This window comes from Rhododendron vialii, chromosome 12a, assembly GCF_030253575.1.
Source record: "Rhododendron vialii isolate Sample 1 chromosome 12a, ASM3025357v1".
NCBI classification, from domain to species: Eukaryota; Viridiplantae; Streptophyta; class Magnoliopsida; order Ericales; family Ericaceae; genus Rhododendron; species Rhododendron vialii.
In genome coordinates this window covers 32573952-32592962 of record NC_080568.1, presented here as the reverse complement: position 1 = coordinate 32592962, position 19011 = coordinate 32573952, and the positions used below count along the sequence as shown (strand labels likewise).

The following is a 19011-nucleotide window of genomic DNA, read 5'->3' as shown; positions in this document are numbered from 1 at the left end:
TACAACTCCCTCCCACTTTTTGTGACAATATTTAAATATAGTCACTAATAGACTCGTTGTGAAGATATGATGAGACTGCATGAGCTTGTAAATATAGCTATCCAGCCGATGGTAATGAGGCTAGCAAGTGACTCAGAAACTTAGTCACATAATTTGTGTACATGCGCAAAAAAGTGTCTTTCGAAAACATTCCAAACTATTAAAATTCGAGAGAGAGGATTGAAAGAATGAGTGTAGGCTGAGGATTGAGAGCGGAAACAAAGAGTACTACTGACAATTTATGCGACTAAGCTCACAACTATGACCAAGAAAGATGAAGGCAAGGCTCATGACCGATCCACTCACCCTTGTTTCAATCTCCCAAACCTTGAACTTGATTTGCATCAACGACAGTCCGGACAAATATCGTTCATCTGGGGTAGTCGATAATTCAGGGATATCAAGAGGAATGAGGCTGAATGAATCAAGGGAGTCATACAAATTACATAACACTGACAATAAGTTCGAGTACAGATGCCTGTTTCACTGACCACGATTGAATCGAAAAGTAACAAAGAAACATTAAGTGAACAAAAAAACACAAACTTCTATCAGAAAGTGTTGTTTCCGTGAGACCACAAGAGGTTGGTGAAACTTTGAGTTGCATCAAGAGAGGCTGCATTTCAAAGCCTATGTAATCAACCAGCAAGGTGGAGGGGATTCCATGTTGACCGAAGCCAAGCATATCAGTCTTATCAGAAGTATTTTGGACTTGAATCAAAGAACTCTTTCATTTCGTTGAAGAATGCCGTGGATCTCTTCGGCAGATTTGTCTCAAATTGCAAAGAAACAGCCATACCCTTTGGCAGGATTCACGACAAGCATGAATCATGAATATGTACAGGCTTAGAGTTTTTCTTGAAAAAGTCTATAACAGGAAGCTTGTGCTGCATTAAGGAGCTCATAATGTTAATGTTCCTTTCACCTAAGCGAGCCTGAAAACTCCTGTGCAGCAATTTCATGTAGACAGTATCAGACATATACAATTGTTTCAGCTTCAACCCGTGCACATACGATTGTTTCAGCTTAAACCCGTGCACTAGTGGCTATTGGTGCTACGTTATCTCTCAGTTTGGAGACTTACAACATGAAGCCTGCTAGTGATTTAGCTCTGCTACTCATGACATGCCCGTTTAAGAGGTCCCTGGCGCAATGATGATCGATCAGGCAGAGAAGTGGCAGGAGGTATGATTGATCAAATCATTTGCAAATTGGTAAGGTTTGTTGGAGTGGTATTGCCAATTTCCAATGGATAAGAGTTTCTGATTCAGGTTGATCTGAGATTACAGCATACACCACGAGTACAGATTTGCTATATCTTCATATGGAGAACTAGTTATTTAAGTTTCTTAACACCGTGATTGGTAGAACTAGCTAATGAACTAGATATCCTTATATAGAAGTAGTTGACGAAGACTTGGTATATCTTGCTTATTGAAGTTTTGTATCTGAAAGTATCCATGCTTCATATTGCATAGATAGGTTACTAGCACTAGAACCTGAGTTCGGAACTCAAGACAACGGTTTGGAACTCGAGAAACCCCATCGTTGGAAGTTTGATACTAACAACTTACAACCCAAATGGAAACAATGCGTTACGGATTCAATGCCTGAAATTGATTTTAGCATGTCATTTCTAGAAAGAGAGAGAGTACTTGTTGTTCCGCAGATGTTCCGTAATGCCTGTTGTGCTTTATGGGAGTCACACACAATTTATGAGAGGAAAAAACTCCGACTTTGTATTAATTGACTCAAATACAAATCATGAAAACCCTCTCTCAGACAACTCTAGTTCTCTCTGATCTCTCTCTCAGTTCCACACCTTTCTACTCCTACACATACATGTATATATACAAGAAAGGTGAAACAAAAGTCCAAAGCCATTTAAGGCTCAGTCAAGCGAGAATCAAAATCGCCGGGATCCGGCGCCTAAAATCTCAGCTGTTGGTGGCTAAGATCTTTGACTTTGGGGCCTGGGTCACTTTCAATTGGGACCCCTCTCATCAATGGGTAAAATTCAACAATCACCCCCTTTTACCCAATGAGAGAATCTTCCACCCCTCGACCAGATAACTGCGTCCCATGAACCAAAGTTTGTCATTCTAAACCCACACCTTCCACCAAAGGTGTCCGCACCCCTTCACCGGAGTGCCCGTGCCCCCATAACGGGGTGCCGTGCAAAGTCATCGCCTTGCAACCTGTGACTCTACCTCCCCCAATCCTGCAGGAATTTTTTCGGAGGTATATCTGTCACTGATTAAATTCGGAGCAAATGAGATCCTCCTAGTCGTCGTGGTCGCTGGCGCTGTACAGCTTTTCAAACACGACTTCAACCCATTGCTCTGAGCTTCCCTGTGAACTTCTCGGAGCCCCTGCACACCTTTGGATCCGACTATCTGTGCTGGAGAATCGACCTAGGCCCTACGACTCCTCCTGCGCCTGTTCCTGTTCCGTGTGCGTCTGTGCGTTCGTCTCGCTCCCTGTCCACTATTCTTGAATCTTGTACCGCTGAACTCATGTTTGACAGTAGCTCCTTCTGTCACAACATCTCCCTCCAGCTTGTATAGGTCACCAACTCTCTTTGCTTGCAACACTTCCCGGTTTTCCTTGAAAACCTTTAGAACACCCCCTTCAACCGAAAACGTGCAACCCCTCGCATCAATCTTTCCAAGAGGAACAAGATTCTTTCTCAGTCCTGGAACATGCCGAACCTCTGTGAGCTTCATCCTCCTTCCGTCTGACATACGAAATCGGACTCTCCCTTTGCCAACAATTTTGCTAGTTGTTCCGTTGGCCATCTTGACACCCCCTCCATCGCATGCCTCGTACTCCACAAAGCTCTTCCTGTCCGTGCACATGTGTACTGAGCATCCTGAGTCTAACACCCAGTCTAGTTCCCCTACATCTGATGTATTGGTTGCTGCTATGAGTGCATCTTCCAGATCATCCTCGTATCTGAAAGGTACTGAAATAGTTGAAGCCTCTGCTGGTTGGTTCGTATCCTTTCCTTTCTCTGCTTTATACTTCGGGTAATTTCGTCTGATATGCCCCTCCTGGCCGCAATGATAGCAGGTAAATCTACGACCTCTCGAACTAGATCTTCCTCGGTTGGAACTCCCATGGCCTCTTTCCTGAGATCTGCCTCTCCCGTCAACTACTAAGGCTTGCGTGCCGTCGTAGTTAGAAGTACCCATTTCCTTCCTTCTAGCCTCCTCGTTAAACAAGGCATCCGAGACCACATTCATGGTCAACTTCCCGTCTGGCGCGGAATTACTGAGAGAAACCACCAAGGTATCCCAGTCATCTGGCAAGGAACCGAGTAGAAATAGGCCCTGCATTTCATCGTCGAATTTTAGATCGATGCTCGCCAATTGATTCACCAAGCTTTGAAACTCACTGGTATGTCCGGCAATGGAGTTACCACTTCGGAGTTTCAGATTCACCAGTCTCCTCATCAATAATGCCTTGTTTCGCGATGTCTTTGACTGGTACACTGCCTCCATCTTCATCCAAAGATCGTAGGCATCGGTCTCCCGGGCTATGTGGTGAAATACCTCATGTCCAACACACTGTCTGATCAACCCAATCATTTTCCAATTGAGTTTCTTCCAATCATCTGCCTTCGTTTCTGCTGGTTTGACCCCTTTTAGCTCCAAAGGGTCAAACAAATCTTTGCAGTACAGCATATCCTCCATCCTCGGCTTCCAAATCGCGTAATTGGTTGCCGTTAACAAAATCATGGAGCTGGTACCAACCTCCGCCATCTTAGTGAGCTCACCTCCAAGCATGAAATCATAGAAACAATGGGCCTTCGGGCTCATGGTTGACTCACGACCACCAAATATAACCTCGTCGGGCTATACAACATGCACACCAGCAATGTCGGGATCGAATCTTTAAAAAAACGGAGCACACTGTTGATTTTGGAACGTCGAAATAGTTGAAAATCGACTACTCACATGCGAAAATTGGAGTTCAGACCGCTCGAAAATCGCGAAACACAAAACTGGAATATTGCACTTGAATATTCATTGTTGACTAGGCAAACTATGCTTTGACTGCGAAGGAACTTCTTTGACTGGGACTGTTCCCACTTCGGACAGAAGCTCTTATGCGTGTTCGACACGCTCGCGTCAGCCCACTCACCACCTTCCTCCAGCAATCACGTGCAACACACCGTGAGACTGGATCTCACTTTCCGACAAGCGCAGGCGTCAAACAGCGCGTGAACTCTTTTCCCGTGGCCGTTCAAAGTCGGATAAGCACCGTTGTGATCGTATTCTCCGTGCGAACACACCACCGTGATCAAAAACAAGTTTTGACCACTTTCAAAATCTGACCGAACTGAACAGAGGACCAAAAACCATTTTTTCCGGCGACTCAACCCTCACAACTACGCTCTGATACCAATTGTTGTGCTTTATGGGAGTCACACACAATTTATGAGAGGAAAAAACTCCGACTTTGTATTAATTGACTCAAATACAAATCATGAAAACCCTCTCTCAGACAACTCTAGTTCTCTCTGATCTCTCTCTCAGTTCCACACCTTTCTACTCCTACACATACATGTATATATACAAGAAAGGTGAAACAAAAGTCCAAAGCCATTTAAGGCTCAGTCAAGCGAGAATCAAAATCGCCGGGATCCGGCGCCTAAAATCTCAGCTGTTGGTGGCTAAGATCTTTGACTTTGGGGCCTGGGTCACTTTCAATTGGGACCCCTCTCATCAATGGGTAAAATCCAACAATGCCGATAATCTAGCACTTGTTACATCTATATCTTCAAAATCTGCTATTGAGAGTTCAAAATCTGAAAGTTGAGTCGTTAAGGTAGTGAGGGAAATGATGAAGAATGCCAGAATTAACAGAATGAAAATTGTTCGTCCTGATCTCATTATTGTCATGATTCATACCAGTCTGGCAGTCTCCATTGCGGAGTGCAAAGTGCGAAGGGAACCAAGCTGCATAATCCAAGATCATAAGATCAAAGCAATCTCCAAATACATAAACTCTTGCATGGCGGATCTGGTAAAACTATAACCAGTCATTTTCTTTGTTTCATCTTTACCATGTCAGTGAATCACATAACGTTTTAGATTACTTTCTCTTTGGGATTCTACTGAGCCCTTGAGGTAATAACTTCGGCACTATAACACTGCAGACAACCAGATAGACAACTATAGCAAAGTTGATAACTAATTGTGGTTTCTTTCTATTCCAGAGAAGCCGATTCCTTGTTCAACAGTCTTTTAAACTACTTTTAGAGTTTCATGTGCATATAATAGCTCTCGTACAATTTAAGAAGCACACGATTAGACCCATGTTACCAGAAGAAGGTAATACCTAACGATTTAATTATTGGAATGCATGTTTCGAAACATGGTACCATACCGTTTTGTTCCGAGACAATGAACTTAACGATTCAAAGCGATCCCAATGATTTTCCCATTCATTCCAATAAAATCTAGACAGATCGTACCTTTGAAAGACAATGTAAAAGAATTCGTCAAAATACTCCGACAAAGGTGTCTTACTTACATGAGTAATTTGAAAAATAAGATGTTTACCAGTTGTTCATCGTGTGCACGAAACACATTTTAGCTTAATAAAATATAGGAGTCTACCCCTATCGTACATTTAATGCATATGGCGCGCCACGTCCTCGTTCCTCATACTCATACGGGAACAATCCGCGTTTCATTTAGCCCTAGATCAGACATAATCAAGCAGAAAGAATGAGATAGCTACTTAAAATTAACTCCAAAAACGAAAGATAGCTACTTCCATTGATTTGCATCAATTTCAACTCTTTGTACAAAATAATTATACACCAACTACCATTCTATGCAACTTTATGAGATAGCATATGCTAAAATCAATAACAACAGTACACAAATTATGCTGAATAATCAGAGAGAACCAATGACAATACCTACACTCCCTAAGATTCCAAGGGCTGAAACTGACCAGCTTCATGAAGAGAAGATTTGAAGTTACATTCAGAAAACCCAACACAACTAGTCCATTCCATTTGCCTCATTTTCAGGAGCAGAAACAGCACAATCCCACACCCAAATCCCAAAGCAGCACTAGAACCAGTGAGTGAAACAGCAGCACAGACAAGCATCACAAACGACTCCTCCTTAGTGTTCATATCCCTTGAGGCCATAGCCAACTCAATCCCAGCAAACAGCAACAGCACCCCAAGAATCCCTATCGGGAACTGACCCAATATCCTCCCAAACGAGTTCCCCAAAACCAACCCAAGCACCAACTTCCCAACCCCCAGAAACACCACCGACAAGCCGCTCCGGCCGCCGAACCGGTACTGCCCCGCCAACCCACCGGCGCCGTGGCACACCGGCATTGCGCCGAACCAGCACCCGACCAAATTCATCACCCCCACACTCATCGAAACCGCCGTCACCGATACTTCCTTTTCAGGAAACAGATCACCGGACAACTTACAAACAGCAATCACAGAGTTCAGTATAGACAACGGTATTTGAGGTATAGCCGCTTTAACAAACCCAACCTTCCAATCCTCCCACGTGAACTTCACAAATTGAATTTTCGAGGGACCCAATTTGAGATCCTTAAAGATCGATGGATCCCGAATAAAACAAACAATAATTCCTATTAGGAACACGATCAGCGCGGCAGGAATCGCCGATAAAACCCTCAATCTTTTTCGAACGCGACGTTGGGATTGAGATTGAGATTGTTCAATGTCCTCAGTGTCTCCAGATGCGTGTAAGCTGGCCTGTGCGTCGCCTGACCCGGTACAAAAGATAAGGAAGAGTAAAGACAGAGAGGCGATCACGAGCCCGTCGAGTCCGAGCCAGGACCGAGTGGACCCGGATTTCCCTTTAGCGAAATCCTGGTTGAATTGGATGTACTTGACGGCGGTGAAGGCGAAGGAGAGGCCTTGAGAGAGCTGGACGCCGCGGACGACGGGGAGGGGGATGAACCTGTAGAGGAAGGACATGAGGCCGGTGGCGCCGAGGAGGAAGAGGACGGCGGCGGTGGAGATGCCGGCGGCGGAGATTTGGGGGACGGTGAGGGGTGGGGAGGAGGAGAGGGCGGCGGCTGCGATGGACTTCATGGGCTGGACGGGCATGGGGATATCGAAGAGGAGGCCGGTGGTGATGTTGTAGAGGGAGGTGAAGAGGAGGGTGGTGGAGAGGTCGAGGTGGGAGACGAGGGTGAGGGAGAGGACGATGGGGATGAAGGTGCCGAGGTCGCCGACGGAGCCGGCGAGTTCGGAGGAGAGGGGGGTTTTGAGGCCGAGGAGGCGGTGGTGCCACCGGGTGGTGGGGTGGTGGAGGAGAGGGGTCGTGGGATTGGTTGGCTGTTGTTCCTCTTCCATGGTTGGCTGATTGGACACTCCACCCAAGACAACCAATGAGTGAGTGAGTGGAGTGATTTTTGATTTTCTCTGGTGGAGTATTTTCTACGTAGAACCCACGCAAGTATGTGATGGAAAAGACCATCAAAGCAAACGTTACGGTACTTTAAGGAGCAAGTAATAATTTCCCCGATTTGTTATGGTCTTGGTCCGATTGTCTCCAATACAATTTGGAATGCCTCCCAGGTCTTTTTTTTAGGAGAAATTTTTTGGTGTTGAGTGGGTATATCTCACATGGTGTCCGCTCAGCATATTCGAGTTGTCATTTGTACTTTTGGACGGCCCTCTCTCTCCTCTCACCCCATCGCTCTCTCTTATTTTTCTCTCTTCAAATTTGAGTTGTCAAAAACTGCAATGGACGGTCTGGATGTGCTGAGCGAGCACCACGTGATACCCGCTCGGTTCTAAAAAATTCTTCCCTTTTTAGACGAAAAAAATAGTATTACAAGTAATTATTTACGTATTTGATAAGATACGTCGATCCAATTGATTTTTGGCATAGGAGCTCTTCTCATCAGGTTTTGGAAATTTTTTTTGAACTCTAAACACACTCATTATCCCTATTTTCAATCATTACTCTTCACTCATTACCCCTGTCTCCAATTATTTTTCTCTTTATTTCTCTTCACTCATTGCCCTTGCTTCCAATCATTACTCTCATAAAAAATTTCTTAAAAAACTTCTTCAAGAACTCGTCCAAACATAGCAGCATGCAATTCCGATCACTTTTCGGGTTCGAAACAAACCATGGAAAGCTCATATTAAAGGGGATTGGTCTGGTACTCGGACCCGTGAACCAGGCTTCAGTCCCTATCTTTTAAGTTTGGTTGAGCTTTGAGTTGTAAGTCGTTGTAGGTGATCGAAATATGGCGTGTGTCTCACGAAGAAGATAGGTTCCTTAAGTTATCTCAATTGAATGGGGTAATCCAACAGTTCATGTTTTTAAAACATTAAACGCATAGCAAAGCATGCGCAAGTTTTAAACTTCCACCGTTCATTTTGTCTTTCAAACTATAAGACGTTTATATAGTTTTCATTGTCCGATCAAATTATTCGTTTCAAAAAATAATCCGATTGGACGTTCATAACGAAATTATCTTTATTTACCAGTTCAACAGTATCAACGATTTTAATCTCCATTTGAGACGAAATAAACTCACATCCTAAAACTGGAGTCGAGTTCCAAACAATTGGACAATTGTGTTTGGATTTTTTCTGTGAAGTGACTGAAGTAATTTTGTACGTCCTAGTCCAACTAACATTCAACGAAACCTGCACGTCTCTAATCTCTCTTGGACTGACTATTGGGTTGTCGTTTTGTTTGGATGAGACCTCTTGCAATGAGAAACTTACACCAATTAAGCTACAACTAATCAAATTTACATCAACACATATATATAATTCTCCCATCTATGTGTTTATGCCTATCAAAGAAATTGAGTTATCAAAGTGCCTAACTCAAAGTGCCTTTCTATAGTGCTGCCTGAATTAAGGAAATTGATAATGCTAAAAACAGTTTGGTTTTTTTGAGGGAAAAAGTTATAAAACACAATTTTTTATTAATTCCGTGAGAGTCTTGTCCTACCGCTCTTATTTTTAAAGAGAATGAGAACTTGTTAAAGTTACGCTTCAGAATTTCAAAAAGTTCTAAAATAGCCCGTGGTGAAAGTCAAGATTCTTCTCATCAAAGCCATAAATTGTGAAATTCTTTCTAGAACCAGTTTGGCCGTATGCAAATATGTGTATCCATTCACAGTAGATTGCACCAAATACTGCATGTAAAATTCAGAAAGAAAATGAGAAAATCATACGATAAGGAAAAACAAATGAGTTAACCATATAAACTACAAAAATAGTAGGATTTACAAGATGATTTTAGCTTGCCTTTGTGTCGTCAAATACACATCATCTTGGTTGGCATAGCCATCAAAAACATGATCGTATAAATGTCACTTTATCTCATCTCTCCACTGATGTTCAACTATGAACTCATCCACATCTGCAAAGACGTTCTTTCCTTTCTTAGCAAGTTCACATCCACATCTGCAAGGACATTTCTTCCTTTCTCAGCAAGCTCTTTTTCACTTGAAGGCCTTAATAATCTTGCCTTTCATAAGTATACCAAAAAGTTCAAACATTTTTGGTCTTCCGGAACAAGGTCCACATGGTGTGCCCAACCAATAGCCAATAGTGAGTAGTCTTATGCACACCTTGTGCGCTTTCATCCTGACAAGATAAATGCATGGTCGAACAATTTTGGTGGGGCATGTTTCCGAACTACTTAAACTTCTCAATCTAAATAGTAATAATCTGTAGAGACCATCAAGTCGAAGCACACATTTTATGCAATAGAATTAGATCAGGAAATGAGAATATGGTACGAAACAGAGCTTCTTCACAACCGATATGCAGAATCACAGCAAGAAGGGAGAAACATAAACAAAGAGCAGAACAGCCTCCTAACATTGGTTTTCTAGGTGTTTTTGTTTCCTCACACATTCTCTTCCAAGTTTTAATAGCACAGATTGACAATCCAAGAAAACATATAAAGAACTACTCCTTAGATGACTTGTTGATGAGTGACTTGTGGATATGCGAGATAACGCCACCACCGGCAATGGTGCCCTTGATTAGGGTGTCAAGTTATTCATCTCCACGAATCGCAAGTTGCAAGTGCCTCGGGGTTATATGTTTTACCTTCAGATCCTTGCTCGCATTTCCTGCTAATTCCAGCACCTCTGCAGTCAAATACTCCAATATAGCTGCTGTATATACAACAGCTGTTGCTCCCACCCTTCCATAGGCAGACGCCCTTTCCTTCAACAGACGGTGAACCCGCCCCACCGGGAAATGCAATTCAGACGTAATTAAATAGTTTCAAACAAAAGATGGTATGAAATGGCGGTCACTGGAAACAAGAGATAGATGAGGGTATGAAATCTTTCTTTTGTTTGACCCAAAAAAAAAAAAAAAGACGACGTAGAAGACAAAGTCAATATTAATTCGATGGGGAACCACATATACCACAAAAAGACACCGGGTACCAAGAAAAATAAAATGCATTACTCGATCCAAGCATAAATTGCATTACTCGATCTAAGCATGCACCTGGAAGCACATGACCGCACACAGATTCATTAAACATATACATCACAGACCATACCAGTTCGCTATGCTCGGTCAGCAATGGGGATATTTACTTCAAAAGTTACACACAGATTCATTAAACATATACATCACAGACCATACCAGTTCGCTATGCTCGGTCAGCAATGGGGATATTTACTTCAAAAGTTACAGGGATTGGCCTTTTGGAAGTGTCAATGCAACAGTTTGTAGAAAATAGCATGCCACCAGAAACAAGAGCCCCACTTCCGCGTATAACCTATTTGAAATTGAGAAGTTATGTTGAATGAGGAATATTGTCCATCCATTTTAATCAAATATCGCCTTCACGTCTGAACCTCAAATATTGCCTTCACGTCTGAACCTCAAATATCAATAGAATGTAAATTTACCTTTTCTTCTGCATCTCCATGGCATAAACCGTGTTTTTACAATCTTAGCTTTCCTAGATTTATGAATTAAACATTTCCGTTAGTCGCATCTCTCACTTTCTCTAACACCAGACATCCCACAATACTTATTAAACCCCAACTCACCCACCAGACATCCCACAACACTTATTAAACCCCAACTCACCCACCCCTCAAAGTCATTACTGTTTTTTGCATAAATAAGAGTAGGCATTTGCTGTTTTTTGCATAAATAAGAGTAGGCATTTGTGAGAGAGAGGCATTTGAAGGCAAGGAAGGGAGGGGAAAAAACAAGAGAGAATTTAAAAGGCACTGAAATAGTTGAAATGGAGAACATTCTCACATAGATTTATGTTTGGTGTCAAGCCATTGGTGTAAGTTATGAACGTCCTCTCACGAGACTTTGTCTAGTGGTAGTGTTTTCAAAGACTTTGTCTAGTGGTAGTGTTTTCAAATCGGGATACGTATGGTGTATGAGTGGGAAATGAAAGTATTTGTAGTACACTTGAACTCAAACTTTTTTTTGGCTTGGTATAAAATAGCTAGAACACATCTTTATTTATACTACTCCATGGAAGACTCTAGTACAAAAGATATTTCTAGAATTACATGTGACTAATTCTCACAAAAGAACTCTAGATATTTCACAAGGATATCCTAGAGCTATTAGAATTTCTAAAAACTAGATATTTATATCTTTTTCAATAATATCTTTCATCTTTGGGTTTTGTCAATTGGAGCCAAAATACTAAATTTAGTTTATGTTTCAACAATGCTAATAATAATTAATATACAGTTAAAAAGTAGATATACCTAATAACACCAACAAACTATGCTTCCATTTAACAAAAAGTTTTTTAAGATGCAAAATTTCAACTCTCTCAACTGGGGCCTATTACATTAAGAACTCGTTCAGTTGCATGAAAAGTATGAGAAAGAATGGAAAAATCAACTTTCTTAAGTTTTTCGTGTGTTCAAATACTAGGAAAGTTGTAAGATTCACAAGTCCAACTTTTCCGTTGGGAAATACTTTCCTGCAAAATATGTCTTGCCAAAATGAAGTAATTCTTATTTTTCTGCAAGATTTCTGTCAAGAGAACACACAGGAAAATAAATTTCATTTTCCTTTACTTCACCTCACGTCACTTTTCTTGGGAACCAGTTTCCCACACAACATTCCCGACGACTGAACGAAGCTTAAGGCTTTATGTTGCCTTTGTCAGGGAAAGAAAAGTTTGGCAACACAATTGAAGTATAGTTCTTTCTTTTATACAAGCCCTACATTGAGATTGAATATCTATCAAATGGTTTGAAATATGTCATATGGTTAGAAAGATGTCATAAGTAGATCAAACGATTTAAATTAATGCATTTAAGGTTTCGCTTCTTGAAATAAGGTTCGACTTTTTCCCAATAAGTAATCGTAGGATATGTACCGAATTAGAATACTTGTATAAATCATAGGATACGTGGTCGTATCGTATGATTTCTATTCAAATAAGATACAAGATGGATATATATCATTTTTTAAAGGAAACGATACAAATCGTAAGATACGTATTATGTATCATAAGTTTTTAACAATTATGTCTAGTGGTACCAGTGAATGCCAACCAAAACATATGTGATGCATTAGAGCACCATAGATGGGTGAATGTTGTGCGGACGTTGAACAGGGTATTCGGTACGTAGGGCTTTCATTTTCCAATTTATAATTGGGAATCTCATACTCCCTCCGTCCCACTTTGTTTCGCATGTTTTCTTTTTTGGATGTCCCAAAAAATTGTCTATATCTCACAATTTATAATATTTTATATATTCAATATGGATCTTGTTTGATAGATCTCAATTTATTTTATTAAACAAAGTTTTCAAAATCATAAAAAACATTATAGATTATGAGATATAGACAATCTTTTGGGATGTTCCAAAAAAGAAACAGGCGGAACAAAGTGGGACGGATTACGTGTAACTCGATTAATTTTAAAATCTTTAAACCTCAAGTACGTGAAAAAGTTTTGTGGAGAAAAGTGGAAAAAAATAGTATACACCGCCCATTAGCATAAAATGTTATCAGAACCGCAACTAGATTAGAGCCCGTTCCAGAACACCTTTTTAAAAAATAAGTACTTATTTCACATTTTCAAACTAAAAAATAATGTAAATGAAAAATAAATTTTCAATTTTTTTTACACCGTATTAAAGATCTCATTGAGATCTTTCAAACAAGATTCATATTGCATATTTTTATATTTCAATAAGCCCATTATTTTTAAACTTGAAATTGCCTTCTTAAAAAATAAGTACTTATTTCGCGTTCCGGAACGGGGCCTAATTTTGGGGAAAACATTTGATTTTTCTTACTGATTTGCGCACGAAATATAGTTGTTTTAGAGCATTGCTTATTTTTGCAACGCGAAGTCAAACAGCAATCCGTTGGTGCAGATGTTAAAGCTAAAAAGGTACTTTATTATAGCTTTCTACCTGTGATTATTTCATTTTCAAATTCAGAATGATGATATAAATCATTGGTGCTCGTAGTTATGATCTGTTTGACTAGGTCTAACGTGCTCCACCCCTCCCTTTACGAAACTATCCTCACTTCCTTCTAAATTCACTTGTATGAGAATTTTATTTTGCAAATCGGGTACCACGTCAACACATCCTGCCGTCCAAACAATGCAACCGATGGCTCGGATTAAAACACTCTTTTCATTTTCTTTTTCTTTTTTTTAAATTTGTTCGATACCATTCAATCCGAGCCGTCGATTATATGTTTGGACGATTCAAATGTTGTGCACAACTACCACATCAACAGTACCCTATTTGCACCCAAAAATTTCTCCACTTGTATATACAGTCACGTTTCGACTAAAAATTTTGAAGTACAAATTATTGCATTTTGTCATGTTGCTCGCACTAATTCACAACTTCTTCCTCATCATTTTTCTCTTTGGCCCATCCATACCATCTACAATTTATGGGTTAGGCGAAACAACTTGACATTTTTGGACAACTTTTTGACATTTTTGGACAACTTGTTCTTAACTTAGAGGAAACGTCCCCTTAAACTAATGAAGGGCAAACTTGTCTTTTACCAAACAAAATAAACCTGAAATGGTACTTACGCCGTTGAGAAATTTTAAGGTTGTAGGACCAGCTTATCTAGCCGTTACGCACCACACCGTTTGCAAGCCTGGCACATTAATTTTTAGTTTAAAATTAAGTCGACCGTTGGTCTCTTCCTCAACAAATTACTTCTCTCAGCTCTTAGTTTTCCCCATACTCTCACCCTCACTCTCACTCTCTCTCTGTCTGAAGAAGAAGAAGAAGAAATTAACACGACAATGGCGGCTGATCTTCTGTTTACAGAAGAAGAGATGGCAATTGACGAAGGACTCGGGTACCCAAAAGCCTATGGGAAGCTCTGTAGAGATCGGGGTTTCGGTCCGTACATCCATGGCCCTCCTTTCACTTTCACTCCCTATGCTCTCCAACAGAACGAGGTAATAACAAGAAGAAGAAGACCCTTGTTTGATTTACTACTACCCAGCTATTTGCCTAGTAAGAAAGTACAAGAAAGTTACGAATTGTGTTGCAAAGCTACCATTTTGATTGGATCCGCTCTTGGAAAACTATGATCAATCCTTTTTACGACTATGTTTTAATGAAAATTGTAAGTTCAGTGTGAAAAAGTTTGTCAATTTTGAGGTTTTTTTGAATTATTAGTTCAAACCTTAACTTGGAGGTAAATTGGGGTTTGCTCAAATTCGAGTTTTGAAACGTCAATTTGGAATTCATTCTGGGTTTTCCTTGAGTTGGGAGGTATATAACTCTAATTGCAAGATAGGTGAGTTGGAAGAGATCCTGAAAACATGTGTCCAGATACGCCCAATGCACTTGTGCGTCCTACATGATTCACATGGACCCACATACATAGAATGACTCCGAACCCTTGTGTATCCGAACTTCTGGAGCATTTTCTGCGTTGGAAAGTGATGAATTATTAGTCTTAATTAATGCATTTCATGTTGATCCTGGTAAGGAGCCCAGTTTCCTTCCAAATCAGAAAATTTGTTGTTTACATGTTTATAGTTGTGTAATTATGTGATTATAGGCTACGAGAGTGGGAGAACTCGAGGAGATGTTCCCGATTATTGACCCGAAAGCAAAACCCACTGCCAAGCCCAAGATTTTTGTCAGTCTTCTGTGGAAGCAACTTAACCACCTTGGGTAAACCCACTGAACTATACTCTTGAGCTCTCTCAAAGTTATAAAAATTTGGGTTTCTAACTCTTGTTTCCTGTTTGAAATGTGTTAGGAATGCTGGATTCGACCCTGCAACTTTTCGGGTTGACCCGTATGGCAATGTCCTCTATTACCATGCTGATTCAGCTTCGCCTCTTGCTTGGGACATTGATCATTGGTTTCCTTGCTCAAGTAATCATCTATTGCTTCACATATGTAGTAGATCTTTTATCAATTGTAGCTGTTTAACTACTTGTGAAAACATTGTTATGAATATCATGATACTACTATTGTACACTAAGTCATGTTCTCGCAGATTCAAGTTATATTATGGGCACTTTTGGTATTTTTGTACTTACTTCTAGAGCCATATCAATTCGAGCTATCTACTTGTGAAAGCTGTGTTATGAATTATAGTACATGGTGATACTACTTCACACTAAGCCGCAACTTATGTTAAAGGCATTTTTGGTATTTTTCACAAACTTGTAGCCTTAGTTATATTATGTTGATAAGAAGGCAATTCCAATGTAATTTTGTTGTTCATTTCATCATAATGAAACAACTACATTGATGTCAATGTTATTGTATAAACAAAATTAACGTTTTTAAGTCCTCGTTATTCATACCGACAATCTTTTTTGGACGTCATTTAGTTTCTGCATTCGTGTCACAAGATCCTGTGTTAGAATTCCACAAATTCCTAACAAACATATGGGTTTCGGTTTTATGCAGGAGGAGGATTAACAGTTCCAAGCAATCTAAGGATACTACAGTGGCAAGTATGCAAGAAGAAGCTTAACAAGCTTGAATTTCTCATTCCCTGGTGGGATCTTCAATTGGGTATCTCCATAAACCAGTTCTTGTCAATCTTTGCTTCTTCAAACTCTGATTTCAGGTGGGACCTCTTTATTTTCCGGTTTCTGCTTTCCTAGGATTTTTTGTTCCAATAGACCAAACTGGTCATAAATGGTTTCCACAATTTTGGCAGGCATAGGGCATTTTCTATGTTGTTTTCCGAGGGAGAAAGCGAAGAACTAAATGCTTCACTGACAGTGGACTCACATATGTTCCCACAACATTATATTGAGTCAAAAGAAAAAATAGGACTTGCCCCAGCTGCTATTGTTTTATCTAGGAGAGAATCTTATGAGGCTTCATCAGTTCTGAAATCCCTTGATGTCAATAGAAGACCAAGGTCAAATTCCCCCATAGTTGGTAAGAAAAAAGGGAGATCAAATACTTGGACTTCAATATTCAATTTGGAGGTAACTAGCTAGAAGACTAATTTAAATTTCATTTGCTTGTGGCAGCTGTGAGGAAATCGAAAACAAGTTCGTTGAAAGAGAATGAGAACCCGGACATGGTTTCCAACCCATATCAGGCCATTGTCATGGCCAGAGATTCTTTGAGGCAGAGAGAAGAAAGTGGAAAGATGCATGGAGAAATTCAGAAATTGGATGATGAAGTGAATGAACTGAAGCAAAAGACTGAAGAGGAGAAAGTTTCCATACAAGAGCTAGAGTTGGTGCTCATAAAACGAAGACGTAGGGCTGAAAAGTGTCGTCGGCTGGCTGAGGCACAGTCTTCGTATAGGGCAATGCTGGAGAAGATGATTCGCGATGCCATGCACCAGTAAGGATACAAACACCTATTCATAATTTGTAATTCTTCATCATAATCACTACATGATATCGTACTGACTCCGTAATACCATTGGGCAATAATAACAGTTACTTTACCCTTGTGATTCAGGTCATACTATGTTATTTTCTCCCCTTGTATTGGTCTTATTTACTTTTGTTTGTTTTATGAGCCTGTCTATACATAGATTATGTTCATCAATTTAGATGACAATGTAATAGCTCTATCTATTTGCCTCTACCATTATATCGGATTCTATTCATCTTAAGAGTGACAATAGTTCGGTTGATGATAATTGATAAAATCTTGTTTCCCTCTCTTTATCTGTAGGAGTGTCATTTACAAGGAACAGTTGAGGTTGAACCAGGCAGCAGCTAATGCCCTAATGGCAAGACTCGAAGCTCAGAAAGCAATTTGCGATTCGTCAGAGAAAGAACTCCACAGAAAGTTCAAACAAAGAGATGAGCTAGAGAAACTGGTAAGGCCAGGAGGGGAGCATGCGAGGAAGAGATCAAGAATGGACGATATAGCACTTGACGAGAAAGATGACGAGACAAATGTTTTGTACTTACCAGTAAGCAAACCAAGGACACATTTACAGAAGGAAATCACTGATGCTTTCATGGAAGAGAGACACGAAAGGGCACTCATTTATTTGCCGGGAAACAAGTCAAGGACCTCTTTGCACAAGGAACTTAGGGTGTTTTTGGAAGAGGAGCAGAAATTATCAGAAGCAGGGTTATCAGCAAATGAAGAGCAAAAACAGGATGAAATTGGCAATGAATGTGGCAAAGGCATAGTTGCTGCAGAGGAGGAAAATGAGGCCAAAATTCAAGAGCTAAAAACAGGAGAGCAGAGGGAGATACTGAGACTTCAATTTCCAGGCACCCGTGAATCTGAAAGAGAGGAGGATGAAGAGAGCAGAAGGCAGCGCGGAAAAGGCAATATAGAGAAGTGGATTCAGATGTTGTGGGAGGAGAATACTCCGGAAGGAGATACTGATGAAAATCCTCAACATTTCGATGACAATGACAACAGCAAGACTGACGAAATAATCAGAAAGCTAAATCTCAAATACCCACCGCCAGACATTAAGGTTGTAGCTTTGAAACAGGATGAAAAACAAGATAGAGGGAAAAGTGAAGAGAAGAGAGTTCACTTTGAAGATAGAACTACACCCATTAAAACCCCTCCTTACAAAATATTGAAAGAGAAAAGCAAAGTGAATGAAGAGTTGGGTATTGCTGGTAAAGGAAGAGAAGAAGAAAGAAGGAGCAGCTTTGAAGTGCCTGAGAAAAAGGAGAGGGATGGGAAGGAAAAAGGAGGAGAAGAAAGTAGGACCAGTTTTGAAGTGCAAGAGAAAAAGGAGAGGAATGCGAAGGAAAAAGGGCTTGCGAGGTCCGACAGTTTTAGGGCGTTTAGGCGAATCCCTTCTTCTCCGTCTTTGATTCTAGGTATGAGAAAGGGAGTGGATTGCATTAGCAAGAAGCCGTCAGTAATTGGTGATGAGGACTGTGATGAGGATCTTGCAGCGGGAAATAACTTCATTAGGTCATCCATCAAGACTATTAAGAAAGCAGTCAAGATATGAACTTTAGCTACAGCTTGTCGTATGATTTTGTTTATACCCAATATCTTCATTTTTATGATCATATTTGGTTTAGAGAGTGTTAGTTTACAGCTATTTCAGCTGAATAATTGTGTGAGATTTAGGTTTTCTGGGCGTGATTTGTGTATTATAAGAGCTTCGTTTGTGTACTAGATATGCAATAACAGCTAGTTATTTGATCCTGGCCCATGGGTTTTCTGCTATTGTTTTCAGCATACAGCAAATTCTAATTTCTCCCTCCTGCATTGTGTGAAAACTTGTTGGAATGTCTAAATAGGTCCACTATGGAGGGAGCAGCTATTTTACGTGGACTATTCACTAAATTTTTCAATTTCGAGCGAAACTTTTGGAGAAAAATCATAGACCGTATCTTTACCCCTTTTTCTGCCGAGGAAAAGGATGGATGAGGGGGCATTGATCGCACGACATTTGATTCACAAGACTACTAGCGCAAATAGATTTTACCCTGCAACTGCGTGGGACAAAGACGGACAGTTAAAATAAGCTGCTTCACCAACTACCCC

General features: G+C 40.5%; 2 protein-coding genes across 9 annotated transcripts; one reads left to right on the top strand and one right to left on the bottom strand.

The window, feature by feature from the left end:
* Positions 1 to 329: 329 nt before the first annotated feature.
* On the bottom strand, positions 330 to 7493 carry LOC131309794 (molybdate transporter 2). Of its 8 annotated transcripts, XR_009195007.1 has the most exons (4): positions 5975 to 7475; positions 4794 to 4852; positions 1695 to 1722; positions 330 to 984 (listed from the first exon to the last, which is right to left on the bottom strand). XR_009195007.1 is itself a non-coding variant. In XM_058336405.1 (2 exons), exon 1 carries the CDS (start codon positions 7409 to 7411, stop codon positions 5984 to 5986), a length of 1428 nt encoding a protein of 475 aa, XP_058192388.1. In that variant the 5' UTR covers positions 7412 to 7493; the 3' UTR covers positions 330 to 984; positions 5975 to 5983. The 8 variants fall into 8 exon arrangements, 6 of the variants coding, with proteins under 6 accessions (XP_058192388.1, XP_058192386.1, XP_058192387.1 ...); XR_009195006.1 differs by lacking the exons at positions 1695 to 1722; positions 4794 to 4852 and adding an exon at positions 1124 to 1316; XM_058336405.1 differs by lacking the exons at positions 1695 to 1722; positions 4794 to 4852 and having other exon boundaries at positions 5975 to 7493.
* Positions 7494 to 14242: 6749 nt separating this feature from the next.
* On the top strand, positions 14243 to 18669 carry LOC131309790 (uncharacterized). Its single transcript, XM_058336399.1, has 7 exons — positions 14243 to 14492; positions 15104 to 15219; positions 15308 to 15426; positions 15970 to 16132; positions 16226 to 16452; positions 16548 to 16869; positions 17209 to 18669. Exons 1-7 carry the CDS (start codon positions 14334 to 14336, stop codon positions 18467 to 18469), a joined length of 2367 nt encoding a protein of 788 aa, XP_058192382.1. The 5' UTR covers positions 14243 to 14333; the 3' UTR covers positions 18470 to 18669.
* Positions 18670 to 19011: the final 342 nt, after the last annotated feature.